The sequence below is a fragment of the Giraffa tippelskirchi genome, chromosome 14 (assembly GCF_054371585.1).
Source record: "Giraffa tippelskirchi isolate mGirTip1 chromosome 14, T2T-mGirTip1v1.2.pri, whole genome shotgun sequence".
Lineage (NCBI taxonomy): Eukaryota > Metazoa > Chordata > Mammalia > Artiodactyla > Giraffidae > Giraffa > Giraffa tippelskirchi.
The window spans coordinates 7,860,179-7,881,671 of record NC_137288.1 but is presented as its reverse complement, the minus strand read 5'-3'; the positions used below and the strand labels follow the sequence as shown (position 1 = coordinate 7,881,671).

Sequence of the window (21,493 nt, the reverse complement as noted above, 5' to 3'; positions counted from 1 at the left end):
GCTGGCTCCTCACTGGGATGCCTGTGGCCTGGGGCTCCCAGAGGGGAGAGCAGCACTCGCCCCACCGTGTGGTCACTGCTGGAAGTGCAGGCTGCTCCTCACTCCCCCTTGACAGTGTCCCTGACGGCAGAACAGTGTGAATCGAATCAAGGTGGTAATGCAAACTCCAATGCAACCAAACTCCCCACAAGGTCTCCAAAACCACTCAGGAACAGGGAATTGGAAACTGCAGGGGATGACATGAATGGAGATGGAGACTTGACACCTTACACCGAGTTCACTTCCACTTATCCCTAGACAAACTTTCCGTGAAAACTTGTCACCAATCTAGAAGAACAATGAGCAGAAACCGGACACGTGCTTTGAGTCTTCACACACAAAACTAAAAGGCAGTCCACAAAAAATCCCAGAGAATACAGTGGACTTGGCAAAATCAAAGATATCTACTGTGGGAAAGACCTCATGACAAAAGCAAAAGACAGGTCATACATCGCCAGACGAATGAGTGGAAATACAAAGCTTATCAAGGATGTGTCTCCAAACAGACAAAGAACACCAACACAACAAGCCTGTGAAAACTAGGGAAAGGTCTGAAGGGACACCAGACTGAGGAAGACACACACAGAGGATCCCGGATGATGTCCAGCACTGAGGGCCTGAAGAAACAACAGTCTAGTTGCACCCCCTCAGGCCTGTGTGACCGTGGATGAGGCCTCTGTTTCCCGGTGGCTCTGAGAGATGGACAGGGAGGAAGGGGAAGAGAAGTCACTTGCATTTCTAATACTCACAGCAAAGTCTTCCAATGAGAAAGGAATTATCACCCCCACTGACAATGCCATGCACTGAAGTGATATCCACGAGTCCATCTAACCCAGAAGGGAAGGATGCACCTGTTCTCACAAAACGGCGAGAGATGGAAGAAGGAAGATCAAGCCCACACCAATCACTGGAGAGAGAAGCTGTGCTCAGGGCTTGAAAAATTCCTATTGGTAAAATGATGTCACAGCCCCACAAGGCAATCCACAGCTTCGATGCTATTCCTCCCAAAATGCCAATGCATTTTCGCACCGAACAAAGAATTGCAAAAGGGGTTACGGAAACAGAAAAGAGCCTAAATTGTCAATACAATCCGACGAAAAGGCCCCGATACGGACATCCAAGGTTGTGTGAAAGGAAATTAGACGACCAAACTAGGATCCTCAGGAGAGTATCGGAGAAGGCAATGGCGACCCACTCCAGTACTCTTGCCTGGAAAATGCCCTGGACGGAGGAGCCTGGTAGGCTGCAGGCCATGGGGTCGCGCAGAGTCTGACACGACTGAAGTGACTTAGCAGCAGCAGCAGCAGCGGCAGGACAGTATGCTATTGGGAATACAACAACACACACAGATCCAGATCGATGGAATAAAGTTGAGGGTCCAGAAACAAACCCCAGCATCCATCGTCAACTCATCTCTGACACAGAAGGGGAGATTATCCAAATGGGAACAAGAAAGCCTCTTCAATCAATGTCCATGGGAAACCCAGACAGCTACATCTGAAGAACGCTATTGGTTTGGATCTCAGACCACCTCAATATTGGGGAAAAACCTCACCCTAAAGACTGATGTCATGAGATAGCTAGAAAGAAGCGTAGGTCAAAGGCTCCTTAACATCAGAGTCTCCTTGCCATTTGCTGGGCGGAGGTAGAAATGGGTCTCTTCAATTAAGGGAAAGAGGTACACGAAGTACACCAATGGGTTTCCATCCAATGGAACCTCTTCACAACAGAGAAGCTAAGCATTCACAAATGCAAAAGATAGGAAACGGAACACGAGAGACTCCTTCCAAGTGGTGTATCTGAGAAGGGGTTCATATGGAAAGAGACGAAGAATGCACAGCACTCAGATTCCAAGAAACACCACCACCACCCTTGACCCTTCCCCTATGACCAACTCCGACCTGAAGCCTTTCTCTCCCTCTAACCTATCCCTAAAACATAACCCTCATCTAATCATATACATGTGGAATTCCTAGCATCCATCCATTCACACACGAGAGAGAAAGAGGAAGACACAGAGGGAATTGAGAAAGGAAAAGAGAGGGACACAGCCAGAGAGAGACACGGAACCAAAGAGAGGAAAGGAGTCGATGGTCCAGACTTTTCCTCAATCTGTCTCGAAGGTAGAAGCAATGACAGCGCCCATCCACCCCAGAAGGGGGAAAAGGACGGAAGGTTTGCAGAGGAAAAGACAAGAACGCAGGGAGCCATTAGAAGCTCAGCCACCCGCAGAAGCCGAGCTGGGACACTTGAACAGAATCTCAATGGAAACAGGACCAGAAAGTTGGCTACTCTTTTCTACAAGAGAGGGAGACCTTCGAGTCTTCCTTTCGGTCCTCCAGCTTGGATGCGGGGTCTCAAAACAGTCAGGAGGGGGAGTGCCTTTTCCTGGGTACCACGGCACATCCAGGCCTCGTTCTGCCCCATTCTGTGCTATGTCAGCCCTGGATGGAATCTTTCTTTCTGAAGTCTCAGCGCACGAGCTCCACGTGATATCGGCCCCAGGTGGAAAGGCATGGAGCTGCTCGTAGGCCGACAGACCTAGGAAGCAGATGGGAGAATGACCCCCACTCTGCAGATGGAGAGACTGGGGAAACCCTGAGGGGCATATGCTTGTCCAGGGCCACACCACTTATGAGAAGAAGGAGCCTGGTCTGAGAGCAGCAGGGCCCTCGGAGCTCAGGCCCTGGCTGCACCCAGGCCTCCCCAGGGCTGTGGGCTGGGCTGTGTGGGCGTCTCTGTGCCTGCACATGGCCTAAGGGGGGTGGTCGAGCAGTCAGAAACCCAGAGATTCCCTTGGGAAGTTTTGGGGAAGGGACCTCAGCACGAACCCCAGGCGATGATGTCACCTGCCGGCAACAGAACCCAACAGAACCCGCAACCCGGGTATCCAGGCCTCCAGAGCGGAGAGGAGCCCCCAGCCAGATCACTTGCTGCCAGGATGTTCTGCTGTTTGCCCATGCCCAGAGGCCGGGGCCTCAGGAGAGCTCACAGGCAGTGTGCGTGGGCACCCTGTCGACGTTGGCTCAGGACACCCCCGAGAGGCCTCTGGCCGTTTGCCCGGAGAAACAGAAAGGTAACACGGGGAGCCCCAGGCCGGGCCAGGCCACCTCGCCCATGCCACCCGGAAACACCGGGTCCTTTGCCTGTGTGTGTGGATGCGGGTTTCTCGGGGTGTGTCTCCCTCAAGGAAGCCCAGGCGGATGTGGGGTCAGAAGCCTGCGGACAAGTTGTGTCCACACCCCAGGGGAGAGCAGGCTGGGCCCGATGGGGAGTGTGCGGGCAGCGGCGGCCGCCCAGGCTGACCTCACACCCACAGGTGGGTCTCTTTCCTCCCGGGTGGGGATCTGAGCAGACACACGTCTCTGACCCTTCTGGGAAGAGAAGTTCGAGCAGGCAGAAGCAGCGGTTCCACTGGCCAGGCCCAGCTTGGAAAACTCCCAGCATGGCTGGCTGACGGTCACTGTCGTTGCAGAGCTTCCCACGTGATGAGGCCGAGGACGGGGACACCCCATCCACCTCCCGGAGGGAGGGGTCGGAGCACCACCCCCCCGCCCGTGAGGCCCAGTGCAGGCTCCAGGTGAGCGTGCCCACGGAGGCATCAGCCCCACCGGGGGAGAAGAGGAGGCGGGGAAGGCCTGCTGCAGAGACACCGCCTAGGATACACCCGCCGGCCCAGTCTGAGGCTGCCACGGAGCTCAGCACACCCGGCTCCGACCCAGAGTCCCGAGAACCCCGGCCTCTGAGGCAGCAGGAGGACCTGGAGCCCAGCACGCCAGAGCACAGAGGTGAGGATGCTGGGGCTGCTGCACGGGAGTGTGTGGGGACGGGGTGCTGAGCTACACAGGGACGAGTCCCCGAAAGCTGCTGCTGGGCCTGCAGCAAGCACTGGCCTCACACCCCCCGCCCCCCGTCTTGCACACTTCAGTCCCAAAAGACATCCGACGCTGGGTATTCTTTGGGAATCTCTTGGAAGCTTTCTGTCCCGGGATACGCACATGCCAAGGCTGGCCTGTGGGCAAACTTTGCTTCTCCCCCAGCTCTAGCACTGACCTCCAACTGGAACCAGGCTCCACTTCCCAGACCTGTCCCTACAGAGGTGGTGGCTCCAGGTGCAGGACCCAGGGATCCACCGAGGGCAGATGGAGAACCGAGACTTGCCCTCGCAGAGACACCAGGCCAGCTGGGTACTGGCCAGCACACTGGGCAGATCGGATCTCCGTGCCTGCAGGACCCCCAGCCCCAGGCACTGATGTCCCACCCCCTCAGCCAGAACCTCCACCTCCACGTGCACCTGTACCTGCTCGGGCTCTGGCAGGACAACCCGAGGCAGAGGAGGAGTCACCGCCTCGGCAGGGAGAGCCTGCCCTGGCTCCCGCGCAACACCCAGACGCCCACGATGACTCACCCACCCCTGCAGGGAGAACGAGCCCCCGCTCTGGACAGACACCCAGAGCCCTTGCCGGAAACACCACGTCCAGGGGAGCGGTCGGCTCTGCAGCCTCCATCCCTGTCTGCTCACCGTGGACGCCGGCAACTCGGTCTGCCCCCAGGGGACATGGAGTTCCTTTCCCCTGAACTGCTTTGCATTTGGTTTGTTTCCACCTTTCTGGTGATGTTTTCTTTTTTGTATGGTTTCCTGTATTTTTGTTGGTTAAGTTGGGATTCGTAAACTTTCTCATCATTGTTGCAATTTGGGAACACTGTTGTGTAACTCTGGTGATACTGTGTTACCATCACCACTTGGTAGTTTCAGACCCGTTTGATCTTTATGCCCCACCCCCCAACAAAGCCTGGATTCAAGGCAAGCACGCCCTGTTCATCCCTTCCCCCGATCCTGAACACAATTTCATCTTTTCTTTGTGCATTCCTTCCTATATTCTTGGTGTCCCCAATCAATGACTCTCCGTGAAATGACTGAAGCAGTGTTTTTCGGACTCTCCACCTACTGTAAGACTCCATTGGAGAGTTCTCATTTTTATGTCATTTGAACTAGCCTTTGATATCTGAAAGGACGGTGTACGTCCTTTCAAGATACCATGTGCCAAACGAAGCCCTTTTGGCCACTGCCATCATTATCTCCAGGCAGGCATTGCTGTTTCAAGGGTGACATCTCAGCCAGAAGGCAGAGGCTGAGCTCGTCTTGTTGCACCAGCTCCCAAAAGAAGCCAAGAAAGGGAGCTGGAACAACAAACCACCCCAACGCCCAGGAAAGCGTTCTTCATGACAGAAGGCTAGAAAATGACCCAACATCCTTGTGGCCCAGAACCCCTCTAGAAAATCACTGTTCCATAAAAAAGAGAAACACATGGGAAGTTCCAAGGAGAGGCAATGCCCATGGCCAGTGTACTTTAGAGACGGCCTGAGCGCTCCGGGGAAGACACGCACCGACGGAACCCCTTGGGAAACAGCAGGGATTCTCCTCACCGTCGTAAGGGTTTCCTCTGGGGACAACCTGCCCTGGGCACCACATGAGGGAGCAGACCGGCTTCTCTTCCTCTGCCCCCACACCATTCACTCATGAAGGCAGCTCAGGTGTTCTCATGCCCTGCCTGCCTGCCTGCCTGGCTCATCCGTGAGCTGTGACCACCTCCAGGGCAGGACTCCACCTTCTCCTCTCTGTGTACCGTGCATCTGCACACAGTGGGCTTTCAGAACCTTAGACTTGAGCCATTCCCACTCAAGCCAGAACCCTCCCCAGGAAGGAAAACAGCTGTGGAGTCATTTTGGCCCCAGCACTGGTTCCGAAACCCTGGCGGCTCCTACAGCCTCTACGGCGTGAAGAGGGAGGTCCCTTTTGACAGAGCTTTCCGGCTCTCAGATCTAAGCTGTTGTTTCACTGTCAGCTGTGTCTCTTCCGTTGCAGCCAGGTGGGCCACGCTGCTCCAAAGGAGCTCACAAGCTGAGTTTCAAGGGAGGACAGGGATGGCTACAACGTGCTGCAAACTGAGTGAGGGTCCCCACAATCCTCAGCAAAGGTCTGTGGTGTGCAAGTGGGGAGTAGAGGGCCCCCAAGTTCCAAAGGAAGGGAGGTACTCGGGAGCTAAAGCCCTTGGCCGCTGTGGTAGCAGCTGCAGATGGCAGCTCGTCCACAGTGCACTTCGAATGAGGTCATATGAGCGGGACTCTGGAAATGGCTCCGAAATCGAGAGAAAGGGGTCAGGGTATGTGGGAAGCCGGCGGGGGTGGGGGGTGGATGAAGGAAGGTGTCCCTCCTCTCTCCAGTGCAATTTGGTTTGGTGAGTCTCAAAGCTACCAGATGGCACTTCCCAAGTCAGGCCCCCACAGGAATCAGGGTGGGCTGCGTGCCTCGGCCCCTGCCACAGGGACAAGCCACACCAGTGGCCTCCCTGAGCTCCAATGGCCGGATCTGGGGGTTCTGTCTGGGTGCACACCTCCTTGCTGTGGCCAAGTTCCCCCCTTCTCTGAGCACCAGCTTCATCCTCTCGAATGAGGACATCGAATGCTACCTTGGCACGTTACTCTCTTCATCCTGTGAAGACTCATTAGGCTTATCCTACAATTACTAGCTGGCCCGAAGAGATATCTCCTGAATCCAGATTAAGCTGGAGTCTCCCAGGCTCATCTGGCATGTCTTCCCTGAAGTCTGCCAAAACCCACACCATTGCATTTCCAGGGACTCCCCTTAGCCAGCTGGGCAGAAAACCCAGCATGCTTCAAACAAGCTGACAGACAAGCGGGAGAGGACTCACGGGCAGAAGGTTTCCCTCAGGTCTCGGGTGGAGCTCTGGGACCACAGCAGCAACGGGCCATCCCAGCCCCTGGGCTCAGCAGCGCCCTCATTCTCAGGCCGGCGGCTCTGCCCTGAGGGGAGCGGGAAGGTCACCAACTGCCGCAGGCGGACCTCACGCCCCTCCCACTGCTGGAGCCTGACCTCCCCCGGCCCCACCCCTTCCCCTACCCCAGCAGGACGACAGCTCGTCTTCCCCTGGCTTCCAACGTCAGGCCCGGCCCTGGGCCCCGATTGGGCACTGCCCCAGCCCAGAGCCAATCACAGTGGCCAGGGAGGTGGAACGCACCGATTGGCCAGGGCCAGGTCATGTGACCATACTCCCCAGGAAACTCAAATATTACCAAGGTTCCCTAAGAAACCAATGAACAAAATTATCCAGTAAAGGCAAACCGTACTTTTTAATGAGGCCAATGTCACAGAAAAAAAAAAAAAAACCTTCACCATGAACTGCTCAAGGAAGCTAGTAAATAAACTTTCAGAAAAGTTTAGTAGTTTTTTTTTTTTTTTTTAATAGGGTGACGGAGAGCTATACCTTTCCCGTCTATGTGAATTTAGGTTTAAACTAGATTTCCCTTGGCTGTTATATAAGACAAAAAAACCCACATCACCCCCTTTCACTCACCCCCACCCCCCAAAAGTGTTTTAATGTATTGAATTTTTCTGTCCTCAGTTGTGTCTGATTCACGGCAACCCACGAACTCTACACAGCCAGGCTCTTCCGTCCATGGAATTCAGGGCAATTTTTTCTGTCCCAGTCAATGCCCACCCTGGGTGATCCAAAGGCAAGGGCTCAGAGGCCCCTGAGAGACTAACTCCTTTCAGCTGAGCACAGAGCTGGCTCCTCACTGGGATGCCTGTGGCCTGGGGCTCCCAGAGGGGAGAGCAGCACTCGCCCCACCGTGTGGTCACTGCTGGAAGTGCAGGCTGCTCCTCACTCCCCCTTGACAGTGTCCCTGACGGCAGAACAGTGTGAATCGAATCAAGGTGGTAATGCAAACTCCAATGCAACCAAACTCCCCACAAGGTCTCCAAAACCACTCAGGAACAGGGAATTGGAAACTGCAGGGGATGACATGAATGGAGATGGAGACTTGACACCTTACACCGAGTTCACTTCCACTTATCCCTAGACAAACTTTCCGTGAAAACTTGTCACCAATCTAGAAGAACAATGAGCAGAAACCGGACACGTGCTTTGAGTCTTCACACACAAAACTAAAAGGCAGTCCACAAAAAAACCCAGAGAATACAGTGGACTTGGCAAAATCAAAGATATCTACTGTGGGAAAGACCTCATGACAAAAGCAAAAGACAGGTCATACATCGCCAGACGAATGAGTGGAAACACAAAGCTTATCAAGGATGTGTCTCCAAACAGACAAAGAACACCAACACAACAAGCCTGTGAAAACTAGGGAAAGGTCTGAAGGGACACCAGACTGAGGAAGACACACACAGAGGATCCCGGATGATGTCCAGCACTGAGGGCCTGAAGAAACAACAGTCTAGTTGCACCCCCTCAGGCCTGTGTGACCGTGGATGAGGCCTCTGTTTCCCGGTGGCTCTGAGAGATGGACAGGGAGGAAGGGGAAGAGAAGTCACTTGCATTTCTAATACTCACAGCAAAGTCTTCCAATGAGAAGGGAATTATCACCCCCACTGACAATGCCATGCACTGAAGTGATATCCACGAGTCCATCTAACCCAGAAGGGAAGGATGCACCTGTTCTCACAAAACGGCGAGAGATGGAAGAAGGAAGATCAAGCCCACACCAATCACTGGAGAGAGAAGCTGTGCTCAGGGCTTGAAAAATTCCTATTGGGAAAATGATGTCACAGCCCCACAAGGCAATCCACAGCTTCGATGCTATTCCTCCCAAAATGCCAATGCATTTTCGCACCGAACAAAGAATTGCAAAAGGGGTTACGGAAACAGAAAAGAGCCTAAATTGTCAATACAATCCGACGAAAAGGCCCCGATACGGACATCCAAGGTTGTGTGAAAGGAAATTAGACGACCAAACTAGGATCCTCAGGAGAGTATCGGAGAAGGCAATGGCGACCCACTCCAGTACTCTTGCCTGGAAAATGCCCTGGACGGAGGAGCCTGGTAGGCTGCAGGCCATGGGGTCGCGCAGAGTCTGACACGACTGAAGTGACTTAGCAGCAGCAGCAGCAGCGGCAGGACAGTATGCTATTGGGAATACAACAACACACACAGATCCAGATCGATGGAATAAAGTTGAGGGTCCAGAAACAAACCCCAGCATCCATCGTCAACTCATCTCTGACACAGAAGGGGAGATTATCCAAATGGGAACAAGAAAGCCTCTTCAATCAATGTCCATGGGAAACCCAGACAGCTACATCTGAAGAACGCTATTGGTTTGGATCTCAGACCACCTCAATATTGGGGAAAAACCTCACCCTAAAGACTGATGTCATGAGATAGCTAGAAAGAAGCGTAGGTCAAAGGCTCCTTAACATCAGAGTCTCCTTGCCATTTGCTGGGCGGAGGTAGAAATGGGTCTCTTCAATTAAGGGAAAGAGGTACACGAAGTACACCAATGGGTTTCCATCCAATGGAACCTCTTCACAACAGAGAAGCTAAGCATTCACAAATGCAAAAGATAGGAAACGGAACACGAGAGACTCCTTCCAAGTGGTGTATCTGAGAAGGGGTTCATATGGAAAGAGACGAAGAATGCACAGCACTCAGATTCCAAGAAACACCACCACCACCCTTGACCCTTCCCCTATGACCAACTCCGACCTGAAGCCTTTCTCTCCCTCTAACCTATCCCTAAAACATAACCCTCATCTAATCATATACATGTGGAATTCCTAGCATCCATCCATTCACACACGAGAGAGAAAGAGGAAGACACAGAGGGAATTGAGAAAGGAAAAGAGAGGGACACAGCCAGAGAGAGACACGGAACCAAAGAGAGGAAAGGAGTCGATGGTCCAGACTTTTCCTCAATCTGTCTCGAAGGTAGAAGCAATGACAGCGCCCATCCACCCCAGAAGGGGGAAAAGGACGGAAGGTTTGCAGAGGAAAAGACAAGAACGCAGGGAGCCATTAGAAGCTCAGCCACCCGCAGAAGCCGAGCTGGGACACTTGAACAGAATCTCAATGGAAACAGGACCAGAAAGTTGGCTACTCTTTTCTACAAGAGAGGGAGACCTTCGAGTCTTCCTTTCGGTCCTCCAGCTTGGATGCGGGGTCTCAAAACAGTCAGGAGGGGGAGTGCCTTTTCCTGGGTACCACGGCACATCCAGGCCTCGTTCTGCCCCATTCTGTGCTATGTCAGCCCTGGATGGAATCTTTCTTTCTGAAGTCTCAGCGCACGAGCTCCACGTGATATCGGCCCCAGGTGGAAAGGCATGGAGCTGCTCGTAGGCCGACAGACCTAGGAAGCAGATGGGAGAATGACCCCCACTCTGCAGATGGAGAGACTGGGGAAACCCTGAGGGGCATATGCTTGTCCAGGGCCACACCACTTATGAGAAGAAGGAGCCTGGTCTGAGAGCAGCAGGGCCCTCGGAGCTCAGGCCCTGGCTGCACCCAGGCCTCCCCAGGGCTGTGGGCTGGGCTGTGTGGGCGTCTCTGTGCCTGCACATGGCCTAAGGGGGGTGGTCGAGCAGTCAGAAACCCAGAGATTCCCTTGGGAAGTTTTGGGGAAGGGACCTCAGCACGAACCCCAGGCGATGATGTCACCTGCCGGCAACAGAACCCAACAGAACCCGCAACCCGGGTATCCAGGCCTCCAGAGCGGAGAGGAGCCCCCAGCCAGATCACTTGCTGCCAGGATGTTCTGCTGTTTGCCCATGCCCAGAGGCCGGGGCCTCAGGAGAGCTCACAGGCAGTGTGCGTGGGCACCCTGTCGACGTTGGCTCAGGACACCCCCGAGAGGCCTCTGGCCGTTTGCCCGGAGAAACAGAAAGGTAACACGGGGAGCCCCAGGCCGGGCCAGGCCACCTCGCCCATGCCACCCGGAAACACCGGGTCCTTTGCCTGTGTGTGTGGATGCGGGTTTCTCGGGGTGTGTCTCCCTCAAGGAAGCCCAGGCGGATGTGGGGTCAGAAGCCTGCGGACAAGTTGTGTCCACACCCCAGGGGAGAGCAGGCTGGGCCCGATGGGGAGTGTGCGGGCAGCGGCGGCCGCCCAGGCTGACCTCACACCCACAGGTGGGTCTCTTTCCTCCCGGGTGGGGATCTGAGCAGACACACGTCTCTGACCCTTCTGGGAAGAGAAGTTCGAGCAGGCAGAAGCAGCGGTTCCACTGGCCAGGCCCAGCTTGGAAAACTCCCAGCATGGCTGGCTGACGGTCACTGTCGTTGCAGAGCTTCCCACATGATGAGGCCGAGGACGGGGACACCCCATCCACCTCCCGGAGGGAGGGGTCGGAGCACCACCCCCCCGCCCGTGAGGCCCAGTGCAGGCTCCAGGTGAGCGTGCCCACGGAGGCATCAGCCCCACCGGGGGAGAAGAGGAGGCGGGGAAGGCCTGCTGCAGAGACACCGCCTAGGATACACCCGCCGGCCCAGTCTGAGGCTGCCACGGAGCTCAGCACACCCGGCTCCGACCCAGAGTCCCGAGAACCCCGGCCTCTGAGGCAGCAGGAGGACCTGGAGCCCAGCACGCCAGAGCACAGAGGTGAGGACGCTGGGGCTGCTGCACGGGAGTGTGTGGGGACGGGGTGCTGAGCTACACAGGGACGAGTCCCCGAAAGCTGCTGCTGGGCCTGCAGCAAGCACTGGCCTCACACCCCCCGCCCCCCGTCTTGCACACTTCAGTCCCAAAAGACATCCGACGCTGGGTATTCTTTGGGAATCTCTTGGAAGCTTTCTGTCCCGGGATACGCACATGCCAAGGCTGGCCTGTGGGCAAACTTTGCTTCTCCCCCAGCTCTAGCACTGACCTCCAACTGGAACCAGGCTCCACTTCCCAGACCTGTCCCTACAGAGGTGGTGGCTCCAGGTGCAGGACCCAGGGATCCACCGAGGGCAGATGGAGAACCGAGACTTGCCCTCGCAGAGACACCAGGCCAGCTGGGTACTGGCCAGCACACTGGGCAGATCGGATCTCCGTGCCTGCAGGACCCCCAGCCCCAGGCACTGATGTCCCACCCCCTCAGCCAGAACCTCCACCTCCACGTGCACCTGTACCTGCTCGGGCTCTGGCAGGACAACCCGAGGCAGAGGAGGAGTCACCGCCTCGGCAGGGAGAGCCTGCCCTGGCTCCCGCGCAACACCCAGACGCCCACGATGACTCACCCACCCCTGCAGGGAGAACGAGCCCCCGCTCTGGACAGACACCCAGAGCCCTTGCCGGAAACACCACGTCCAGGGGAGCGGTCGGCTCTGCAGCCTCCATCCCTGTCTGCTCACCGTGGACGCCGGCAACTCGGTCTGCCCCCAGGGGACATGGAGTTCCTTTCCCCTGAACTGCTTTGCATTTGGTTTGTTTCCACCTTTCTGGTGATGTTTTCTTTTTTGTATGGTTTCCTGTATTTTTGTTGGTTAAGTTGGGATTCGTAAACTTTCTCATCATTGTTGCAATTTGGGAACACTGTTGTGTGACTCTGGTGATACTGTGTTACCATCACCACTTGGTAGTTTCAGACCCGTTTGATCTTTATGCCCCACCCCCCAACAAAGCCTGGATTCAAGGCAAGCACGCCCTGTTCATCCCTTCCCCCGATCCTGAACACAATTTCATCTTTTCTTTGTGCATTCCTTCCTATATTCTTGGTGTCCCCAATCAATGACTCTCCGTGAAATGACTGAAGCAGTGTTTTTCGGACTCTCCACCTACTGTAAGACTCCATTGGAGAGTTCTCATTTTTATGTCATTTGAACTAGCCTTTGATATCTGAAAGGACGGTGTACGTCCTTTCAAGATACCATGTGCCAAACGAAGCCCTTTTGGCCACTGCCATCATTATCTCCAGGCAGGCATTGCTGTTTCAAGGGTGACATCTCAGCCAGAATGCAGAGGCTGAGCTCGTCTTGTTGCACCAGCTCCCAAAAGAAGCCAAGAAAGGGAGCTGGAACAACAAACCACCCCAACGCCCAGGAAAGCGTTCTTCATGACAGAAGGCTAGAAAATGACCCAACATCCTTGTGGCCCAGAACCCCTCTAGAAAATCACTGTTCCATAAAAAAGAGAAACACATGGGAAGTTCCAAGGAGAGGCAATGCCCATGGCCAGTGTACTTTAGAGACGGCCTGAGCGCTCCGGGGAAGACACGCACCGACGGAACCCCTTGGGAAACAGCAGGGATTCTCCTCACCGTCGTAAGGGTTTCCTCTGGGGACAACCTGCCCTGGGCACCACATGAGGGAGCAGACCGGCTTCTCTTCCTCTGCCCCCACACCATTCACTCATGAAGGCAGCTCAGGTGTTCTCATGCCCTGCCTGCCTGCCTGCCTGGCTCATCCGTGAGCTGTGACCACCTCCAGGGCAGGACTCCACCTTCTCCTCTCTGTGTACCGTGCATCTGCACACAGTGGGCTTTCAGAACCTTAGAGTTGAGCCATTCCCACTCAAGCCAGAACCCTCCCCAGGAAGGAAAACAGCTGTGGAGTCATTTTGGCCCCAGCACTGGTTCCGAAACCCTGGCGGCTCCTACAGCCTCTACGGCGTGAAGAGGGAGGTCCCTTTTGACAGAGCTTTCCGGCTCTCAGATCTAAGCTGTTGTTTCACTGTCAGCTGTGTCTCTTCCGTTGCAGCCAGGTGGGCCACGCTGCTCCAAAGGAGCTCACAAGCTGAGTTTCAAGGGAGGACAGGGATGGCTACAACGTGCTGCAAACTGAGTGAGGGTCCCCACAATCCTCAGCAAAGGTCTGTGGTGTGCAAGTGGGGAGTAGAGGGCCCCCAAGTTCCAAAGGAAGGGAGGTACTCGGGAGCTAAAGCCCTTGGCCGCTGTGGTAGCAGCTGCAGATGGCAGCTCGTCCACAGTGCACTTCGAATGAGGTCATATGAGCGGGACTCTGGAAATGGCTCCGAAATCGAGAGAAAGGGGTCAGGGTATGTGGGAAGCCGGCGGGGGTGGGGGGTGGATGAAGGAAGGTGTCCCTCCTCTCTCCAGTGCAATTTGGTTTGGTGAGTCTCAAAGCTACCAGATGGCACTTCCCAAGTCAGGCCCCCACAGGAATCAGGGTGGGCTGCGTGCCTCGGCCCCTGCCACAGGGACAAGCCACACCAGTGGCCTCCCTGAGCTCCAATGGCCGGATCTGGGGGTTCTGTCTGGGTGCACACCTCCTTGCTGTGGCCAAGTTCCCCCCTTCTCTGAGCACCAGCTTCATCCTCTCGAATGAGGACATCGAATGCTACCTTGGCACGTTACTCTCTTCATCCTGTGAAGACTCATTAGGCTTATCCTACAATTACTAGCTGGCCCGAAGAGATATCTCCTGAATCCAGATTAAGCTGGAGTCTCCCAGGCTCATCTGGCATGTCTTCCCTGAAGTCTGCCAAAACCCACACCATTGCATTTCCAGGGACTCCCCTTAGCCAGCTGGGCAGAAAACCCAGCATGCTTCAAACAAGCTGACAGACAAGCGGGAGAGGACTCACGGGCAGAAGGTTTCCCTCAGGTCTCGGGTGGAGCTCTGGGACCACAGCAGCAACGGGCCATCCCAGCCCCTGGGCTCAGCAGCGCCCTCATTCTCAGGCCGGCGGCTCTGCCCTGAGGGGAGCGGGAAGGTCACCAACTGCCGCAGGCGGACCTCACGCCCCTCCCACTGCTGGAGCCTGACCTCCCCCGGCCCCACCCCTTCCCCTACCCCAGCAGGACGACAGCTCGTCTTCCCCTGGCTTCCAACGTCAGGCCCGGCCCTGGGCCCCGATTGGGCACTGCCCCAGCCCAGAGCCAATCACAGTGGCCAGGGAGGTGGAACGCACCGATTGGCCAGGGCCAGGTCATGTGACCATACTCCCCAGGAAACTCAAATATTACCAAGGTTCCCTAAGAAACCAATGAACAAAATTATCCAGTAAAGGCAAACCGTACTTTTTAATGAGGCCAATGTCACAGAAAAAAAAAAAAAAACCTTCACCATGAACTGCTCAAGGAAGCTAGTAAATAAACTTTCAGAAAAGTTTAGTAGTTTTTTTTTTTTTTTTTAATAGGGTGACGGAGAGCTATACCTTTCCCGTCTATGTGAATTTAGGTTTAAACTAGATTTCCCTTGGCTGTTATATAAGACAAAAAAACCCACATCACCCCCTTTCACTCACCCCCACCCCCCAAAAGTGTTTTAATGTATTGAATTTTTCTGTCCTCAGTTGTGTCTGATTCACGGCAACCCACGAACTCTACACAGCCAGGCTCTTCCGTCCATGGAATTCAGGGCAATTTTTTCTGTCCCAGTCAATGCCCACCCTGGGTGATCCAAAGGCAAGGGCTCAGAGGCCCCTGAGAGACTAACTCCTTTCAGCTGAGCACAGAGCTGGCTCCTCACTGGGATGCCTGTGGCCTGGGGCTCCCAGAGGGGAGAGCAGCACTCGCCCCACCGTGTGGTCACTGCTGGAAGTGCAGGCTGCTCCTCACTCCCCCTTGACAGTGTCCCTGACGGCAGAACAGTGTGAATCGAATCAAGGTGGTAATGCAAACTCCAATGCAACCAAACTCCCCACAAGGTCTCCAAAACCACTCAGGAACAGGGAATTGGAAACTGCAGGGGATGACATGAATGGAGATGGAGACTTGACACCTTACACCGAGTTCACTTCCACTTATCCCTAGACAAACTTTCCGTGAAAACTTGTCACCAATCTAGAAGAACAATGAGCAGAAACCGGACACGTGCTTTGAGTCTTCACACACAAAACTAAAAGGCAGTCCACAAAAAAACCCAGAGAATACAGTGGACTTGGCAAAATCAAAGATATCTACTGTGGGAAAGACCTCATGACAAAAGCAAAAGACAGGTCATACATCGCCAGACGAATGAGTGGAAACACAAAGCTTATCAAGGATGTGTCTCCAAACAGACAAAGAACACCAACACAACAAGCCTGTGAAAACTAGGGAAAGGTCTGAAGGGACACCAGACTGAGGAAGACACACACAGAGGATCCCGGATGATGTCCAGCACTGAGGGCCTGAAGAAACAACAGTCTAGTTGCACCCCCTCAGGCCTGTGTGACCGTGGATGAGGCCTCTGTTTCCCGGTGGCTCTGAGAGATGGACAGGGAGGAAGGGGAAGAGAAGTCACTTGCATTTCTAATACTCACAGCAAAGTCTTCCAATGAGAAGGGAATTATCACCCCCACTGACAATGCCATGCACTGAAGTGATATCCACGAGTCCATCTAACCCAGAAGGGAAGGATGCACCTGTTCTCACAAAACGGCGAGAGATGGAAGAAGGAAGATCAAGCCCACACCAATCACTGGAGAGAGAAGCTGTGCTCAGGGCTTGAAAAATTCCTATTGGGAAAATGATGTCACAGCCCCACAAGGCAATCCACAGCTTCGATGCTATTCCTCCCAAAATGCCAATGCATTTTCGCACCGAACAAAGAATTGCAAAAGGGGTTACGGAAACAGAAAAGAGCCTAAATTGTCAATACAATCCGACGAAAAGGCCCCGATACGGACATCCAAGGTTGTGTGAAAGGAAATTAGACGACCAAACTAGGATCCTCAGGAGAGTATCGGAGAAGGCAATGGCGACCCACTCCAGTACTCTTGCCTGGAAAATGCCCTGGACGGAGGAGCCTGGTAGGCTGCAGGCCATGGGGTCGCGCAGAGTCTGACACGACTGAAGTGACTTAGCAGCAGCAGCAGCAGCGGCAGGACAGTATGCTATTGGGAATACAACAACACACACAGATCCAGATCGATGGAATAAAGTTGAGGGTCCAGAAACAAACCCCAGCATCCATCGTCAACTCATCTCTGACACAGAAGGGGAGATTATCCAAATGGGAACAAGAAAGCCTCTTCAATCAATGTCCATGGGAAACCCAGACAGCTACATCTGAAGAACGCTATTGGTTTGGATCTCAGACCACCTCAATATTGGGGAAAAACCTCACCCTAAAGACTGATGTCATGAGATAGCTAGAAAGAAGCGTAGGTCAAAGGCTCCTTAACATCAGAGTCTCCTTGCCATTTGCTGGGCGGAGGTAGAAATGGGTCTCTTCAATTAAGGGAAAGAGGTACACGAAGTACACCAATGGGTTTCCATCCAATGGAACCTCTTCACAACAGAGAAGCTAAGCATTCACAAATGCAAAAGATAGGAAACGGAACACGAGAGACTCCTTCCAAGTGGTGTATCTGAGAAGGGGTTCATATGGAAAGAGACGAAGAATGCACAGCACTCAGATTCCAAGAAACACCACCACCACCCTTGACCCTTCCCCTATGACCAACTCCGACCTGAAGCCTTTCTCTCCCTCTAACCTATCCCTAAAACATAACCCTCATCTAATCATATACATGTGGAATTCCTAGCATCCATCCATTCACACACGAGAGAGAAAGAGGAAGACACAGAGGGAATTGAGAAAGGAAAAGAGAGGGACACAGCCAGAGAGAGACACGGAACCAAAGAGAGGAAAGGAGTCGATGGTCCAGACTTTTCCTCAATCTGTCTCGAAGGTAGAAGCAATGACAGCGCCCATCCACCCCAGAAGGGGGAAAAGGACGGAAGGTTTGCAGAGGAAAAGACAAGAACGCAGGGAGCCATTAGAAGCTCAGCCACCCGCAGAAGCCGAGCTGGGACACTTGAACAGAATCTCAATGGAAACAGGACCAGAAAGTTGGCTACTCTTTTCTACAAGAGAGGGAGACCTTCGAGTCTTCCTTTCGGTCCTCCAGCTTGGATGCGGGGTCTCAAAACAGTCAGGAGGGGGAGTGCCTTTTCCTGGGTACCACGGCACATCCAGGCCTCGTTCTGCCCCATTCTGTGCTATGTCAGCCCTGGATGGAATCTTTCTTTCTGAAGTCTCAGCGCACGAGCTCCACGTGATATCGGCCCCAGGTGGAAAGGCATGGAGCTGCTCGTAGGCCGACAGACCTAGGAAGCAGATGGGAGAATGACCCCCACTCTGCAGATGGAGAGACTGGGGAAACCCTGAGGGGCATATGCTTGTCCAGGGCCACACCACTTATGAGAAGAAGGAGCCTGGTCTGAGAGCAGCAGGGCCCTCGGAGCTCAGGCCCTGGCTGCACCCAGGCCTCCCCAGGGCTGTGGGCTGGGCTGTGTGGGCGTCTCTGTGCCTGCACATGGCCTAAGGGGGGTGGTCGAGCAGTCAGAAACCCAGAGATTCCCTTGGGAAGTTTTGGGGAAGGGACCTCAGCACGAACCCCAGGCGATGATGTCACCTGCCGGCAACAGAACCCAACAGAACCCGCAACCCGGGTATCCAGGCCTCCAGAGCGGAGAGGAGCCCCCAGCCAGATCACTTGCTGCCAGGATGTTCTGCTGTTTGCCCATGCCCAGAGGCCGGGGCCTCAGGAGAGCTCACAGGCAGTGTGCGTGGGCACCCTGTCGACGTTGGCTCAGGACACCCCCGAGAGGCCTCTGGCCGTTTGCCCGGAGAAACAGAAAGGTAACACGGGGAGCCCCAGGCCGGGCCAGGCCACCTCGCCCATGCCACCCGGAAACACCGGGTCCTTTGCCTGTGTGTGTGGATGCGGGTTTCTCGGGGTGTGTCTCCCTCAAGGAAGCCCAGGCGGATGTGGGGTCAGAAGCCTGCGGACAAGTTGTGTCCACACCCCAGGGGAGAGCAGGCTGGGCCCGATGGGGAGTGTGCGGGCAGCGGCGGCCGCCCAGGCTGACCTCACACCCACAGGTGGGTCTCTTTCCTCCCGGGTGGGGATCTGAGCAGACACACGTCTCTGACCCTTCTGGGAAGAGAAGTTCGAGCAGGCAGAAGCAGCGGTTCCACTGGCCAGGCCCAGCTTGGAAAACTCCCAGCATGGCTGGCTGACGGTCACTGTCGTTGCAGAGCTTCCCACGTGATGAGGCCGAGGACGGGGACACCCCATCCACCTCCCGGAGGGAGGGGTCGGAGCACCACCCCCCCGCCCGTGAGGCCCAGTGCAGGCTCCAGGTGAGCGTGCCCACGGAGGCATCAGCCCCACCGGGGGAGAAGAGGAGGCGGGGAAGGCCTGCTGCAGAGACACCGCCTAGGATACACCCGCCGGCCCAGTCTGAGGCTGCCACGGAGCTCAGCACACCCGGCTCCGACCCAGAGTCCCGAGAACCCCGGCCTCTGAGGCAGCAGGAGGACCTGGAGCCCAGCACGCCAGAGCACAGAGGTGAGGACGCTGGGGCTGCTGCACGGGAGTGTGTGGGGACGGGGTGCTGAGCTACACAGGGACGAGTCCCCGAAAGCTGCTGCTGGGCCTGCAGCAAGCACTGGCCTCACACCCCCCGCCCCCCGTCTTGCACACTTCAGTCCCAAAAGACATCCGACGCTGGGTATTCTTTGGGAATCTCTTGGAAGCTTTCTGTCCCGGGATACGCACATGCCAAGGCTGGCCTGTGGGCAAACTTTGCTTCTCCCCCAGCTCTAGCACTGACCTCCAACTGGAACCAGGCTCCACTTCCCAGACCTGTCCCTACAGAGGTGGTGGCTCCAGGTGCAGGACCCAGGGATCCACCGAGGGCAGATGGAGAACCGAGACTTGCCCTCGCAGAGACACCAGGCCAGCTGGGTACTGGCCAGCACACTGGGCAGATCGGATCTCCGTGCCTGCAGGACCCCCAGCCCCAGGCACTGATGTCCCACCCCCTCAGCCAGAACCTCCACCTCCACGTGCACCTGTACCTGCTCGGGCTCTGGCAGGACAACCCGAGGCAGAGGAGGAGTCACCGCCTCGGCAGGGAGAGCCTGCCCTGGCTCCCGCGCAACACCCAGACGCCCACGATGACTCACCCACCCCTGCAGGGAGAACGAGCCCCCGCTCTGGACAGACACCCAGAGCCCTTGCCGGAAACACCACGTCCAGGGGAGCGGTCGGCTCTGCAGCCTCCATCCCTGTCTGCTCACCGTGGACGCCGGCAACTCGGTCTGCCCCCAGGGGACATGGAGTTCCTTTCCCCTGAACTGCTTTGCATTTGGTTTGTTTCCACCTTTCTGGTGATGTTTTCTTTTTTGTATGGTTTCCTGTATTTTTGTTGGTTAAGTTGGGATTCGTAAACTTTCTCATCATTGTTGCAATTTGGGAACACTGTTGTGTAACTCTGGTGATACTGTGTTACCATCACCACTTGGTAGTTTCAGACCCGTTTGATCTTTATGCCCCACCCCCCAACAAACCCTGGATTCAAGGCAAGCACGCCCTGTTCATCCCTTCCCCCGATCCTGAACACAATTTCATCTTTTCTTTGTGCATTCCTTCCTATATTCTTGGTGTCCCCAATCAATGACTCTCCGTGAAATGACTGAAGCAGTGTTTTTCGGACTCTCCACCTACTGTAAGACTCCATTGGAGAGTTCTCATTTTTATGTCATTTGAACTAGCCTTTGATATCTGAAAGGACGGTGTACGTCCTTTCAAGATACCATGTGCCAAACGAAGCCCTTTTGGCCACTGCCATCATTATCTCCAGGCAGGCATTGCTGTTTCAAGGGTGACATCTCCGCCAGAAGGCAGAGGCTGAGCTCGTCTTGTTGCACCAGCTCCCAAAAGAAGCCAAGAAAGGGAGCTGGAACAACAAACCACCCCAACGCCCAGGAAAGCGTTCTTCATGACAGAAGGCTAGAAAATGACCCAACATCCTTGTGGCCCAGAACCCCTCTAGAAAATCACTGTTCCATAAAAAAGAGAAACACATGGGAAGTTCCAAGGAGAGGCAATGCCCATGGCCAGTGTACTTTAGAGACGGCCTGAGCGCTCCGGGGAAGACACGCACCGACGGAACCCCTTGGGAAACAGCAGGGATTCTCCTCACCGTCGTAAGGGTTTCCTCTGGGGACAACCTGCCCTGGGCACCACATGAGGGAGCAGACCGGCTTCTCTTCCTCTGCCCCCACACCATTCACTCATGAAGGCAGCTCAGGTGTTCTCATGCCCTGCCTGCCTGCCTGCCTGGCTCATCCGTGAGCTGTGACCACCTCCAGGGCAGGACTCCACCTTCTCCTCTCTGTGTACCGTGCATCTGCACACAGTGGGCTTTCAGAACCTTAGACTTGAGCCATTCCCACTCAAGCCAGAACCCTCCCCAGGAAGGAAAACAGCTGTGGAGTCATTTTGGCCCCAGCACTGGTTCCGAAACCCTGGCGGCTCCTACAGCCTCTACGGCGTGAAGAGGGAGGTCCCTTTTGACAGAGCTTTCCGGCTCTCAGATCTAAGCTGTTGTTTCACTGTCAGCTGTGTCTCTTCCGTTGCAGCCAGGTGGGCCACGCTGCTCCAAAGGAGCTCACAAGCTGAGTTTCAAGGGAGGACAGGGATGGCTACAACGTGCTGCAAACTGAGTGAGGGTCCCCACAATCCTCAGCAAAGGTCTGTGGTGTGCAAGTGGGGAGTAGAGGGCCCCCAAGTTCCAAAGGAAGGGAGGTACTCGGGAGCTAAAGCCCTTGGCTGCTGTGGTAGCAGCTGCAGATGGCAGCTCGTCCACAGTGCACTTCGAATGAGGTCATATGAGCGGGACTCTGGAAATGGCTCCAAAATCGAGAGAAAGGGGTCAGGGTATGTGGGAAGCCAGCGGGGGTGGGGGGTGGATGAAG

General features: G+C 55.1%; 2 protein-coding genes and 1 long non-coding RNA gene across 3 annotated transcripts in view; 2 read left to right on the top strand and 1 right to left on the bottom strand.

The window, feature by feature from the left end:
* The first annotated feature begins 2,945 nt into the window (after positions 1-2,945).
* Positions 2,946-4,894, top strand: LOC145534048 (uncharacterized). The gene is made up of 3 exons (XM_081561416.1): positions 2,946-3,115; positions 3,515-3,827; positions 4,080-4,894. Exons 1-3 carry the CDS (start codon positions 2,981-2,983, stop codon positions 4,709-4,711), a joined length of 1,080 nt encoding a protein of 359 aa, XP_081417542.1. The 5' UTR covers positions 2,946-2,980; the 3' UTR covers positions 4,712-4,894.
* Positions 4,658-21,493, bottom strand: part of LOC145534165 (uncharacterized) — a 32,855-nt gene continuing 16,019 nt past the window's right edge. Inside the window, exons 4-5 of the long non-coding RNA XR_014074298.1 lie at positions 14,379-14,490; positions 4,658-6,864 (exon numbers count right to left, since the gene is read on the bottom strand). This is a non-coding gene — a long non-coding RNA (uncharacterized LOC145534165). The remainder of the gene's footprint in view (positions 6,865-14,378; positions 14,491-21,493) is intronic.
* LOC145533869 (uncharacterized) lies at positions 16,695-20,447 on the top strand. The gene is made up of 3 exons (XM_081561214.1): positions 16,695-18,367; positions 18,767-19,079; positions 19,332-20,447. Exons 1-3 carry the CDS (start codon positions 18,131-18,133, stop codon positions 19,961-19,963), a joined length of 1,182 nt encoding a protein of 393 aa, XP_081417340.1. The 5' UTR covers positions 16,695-18,130; the 3' UTR covers positions 19,964-20,447.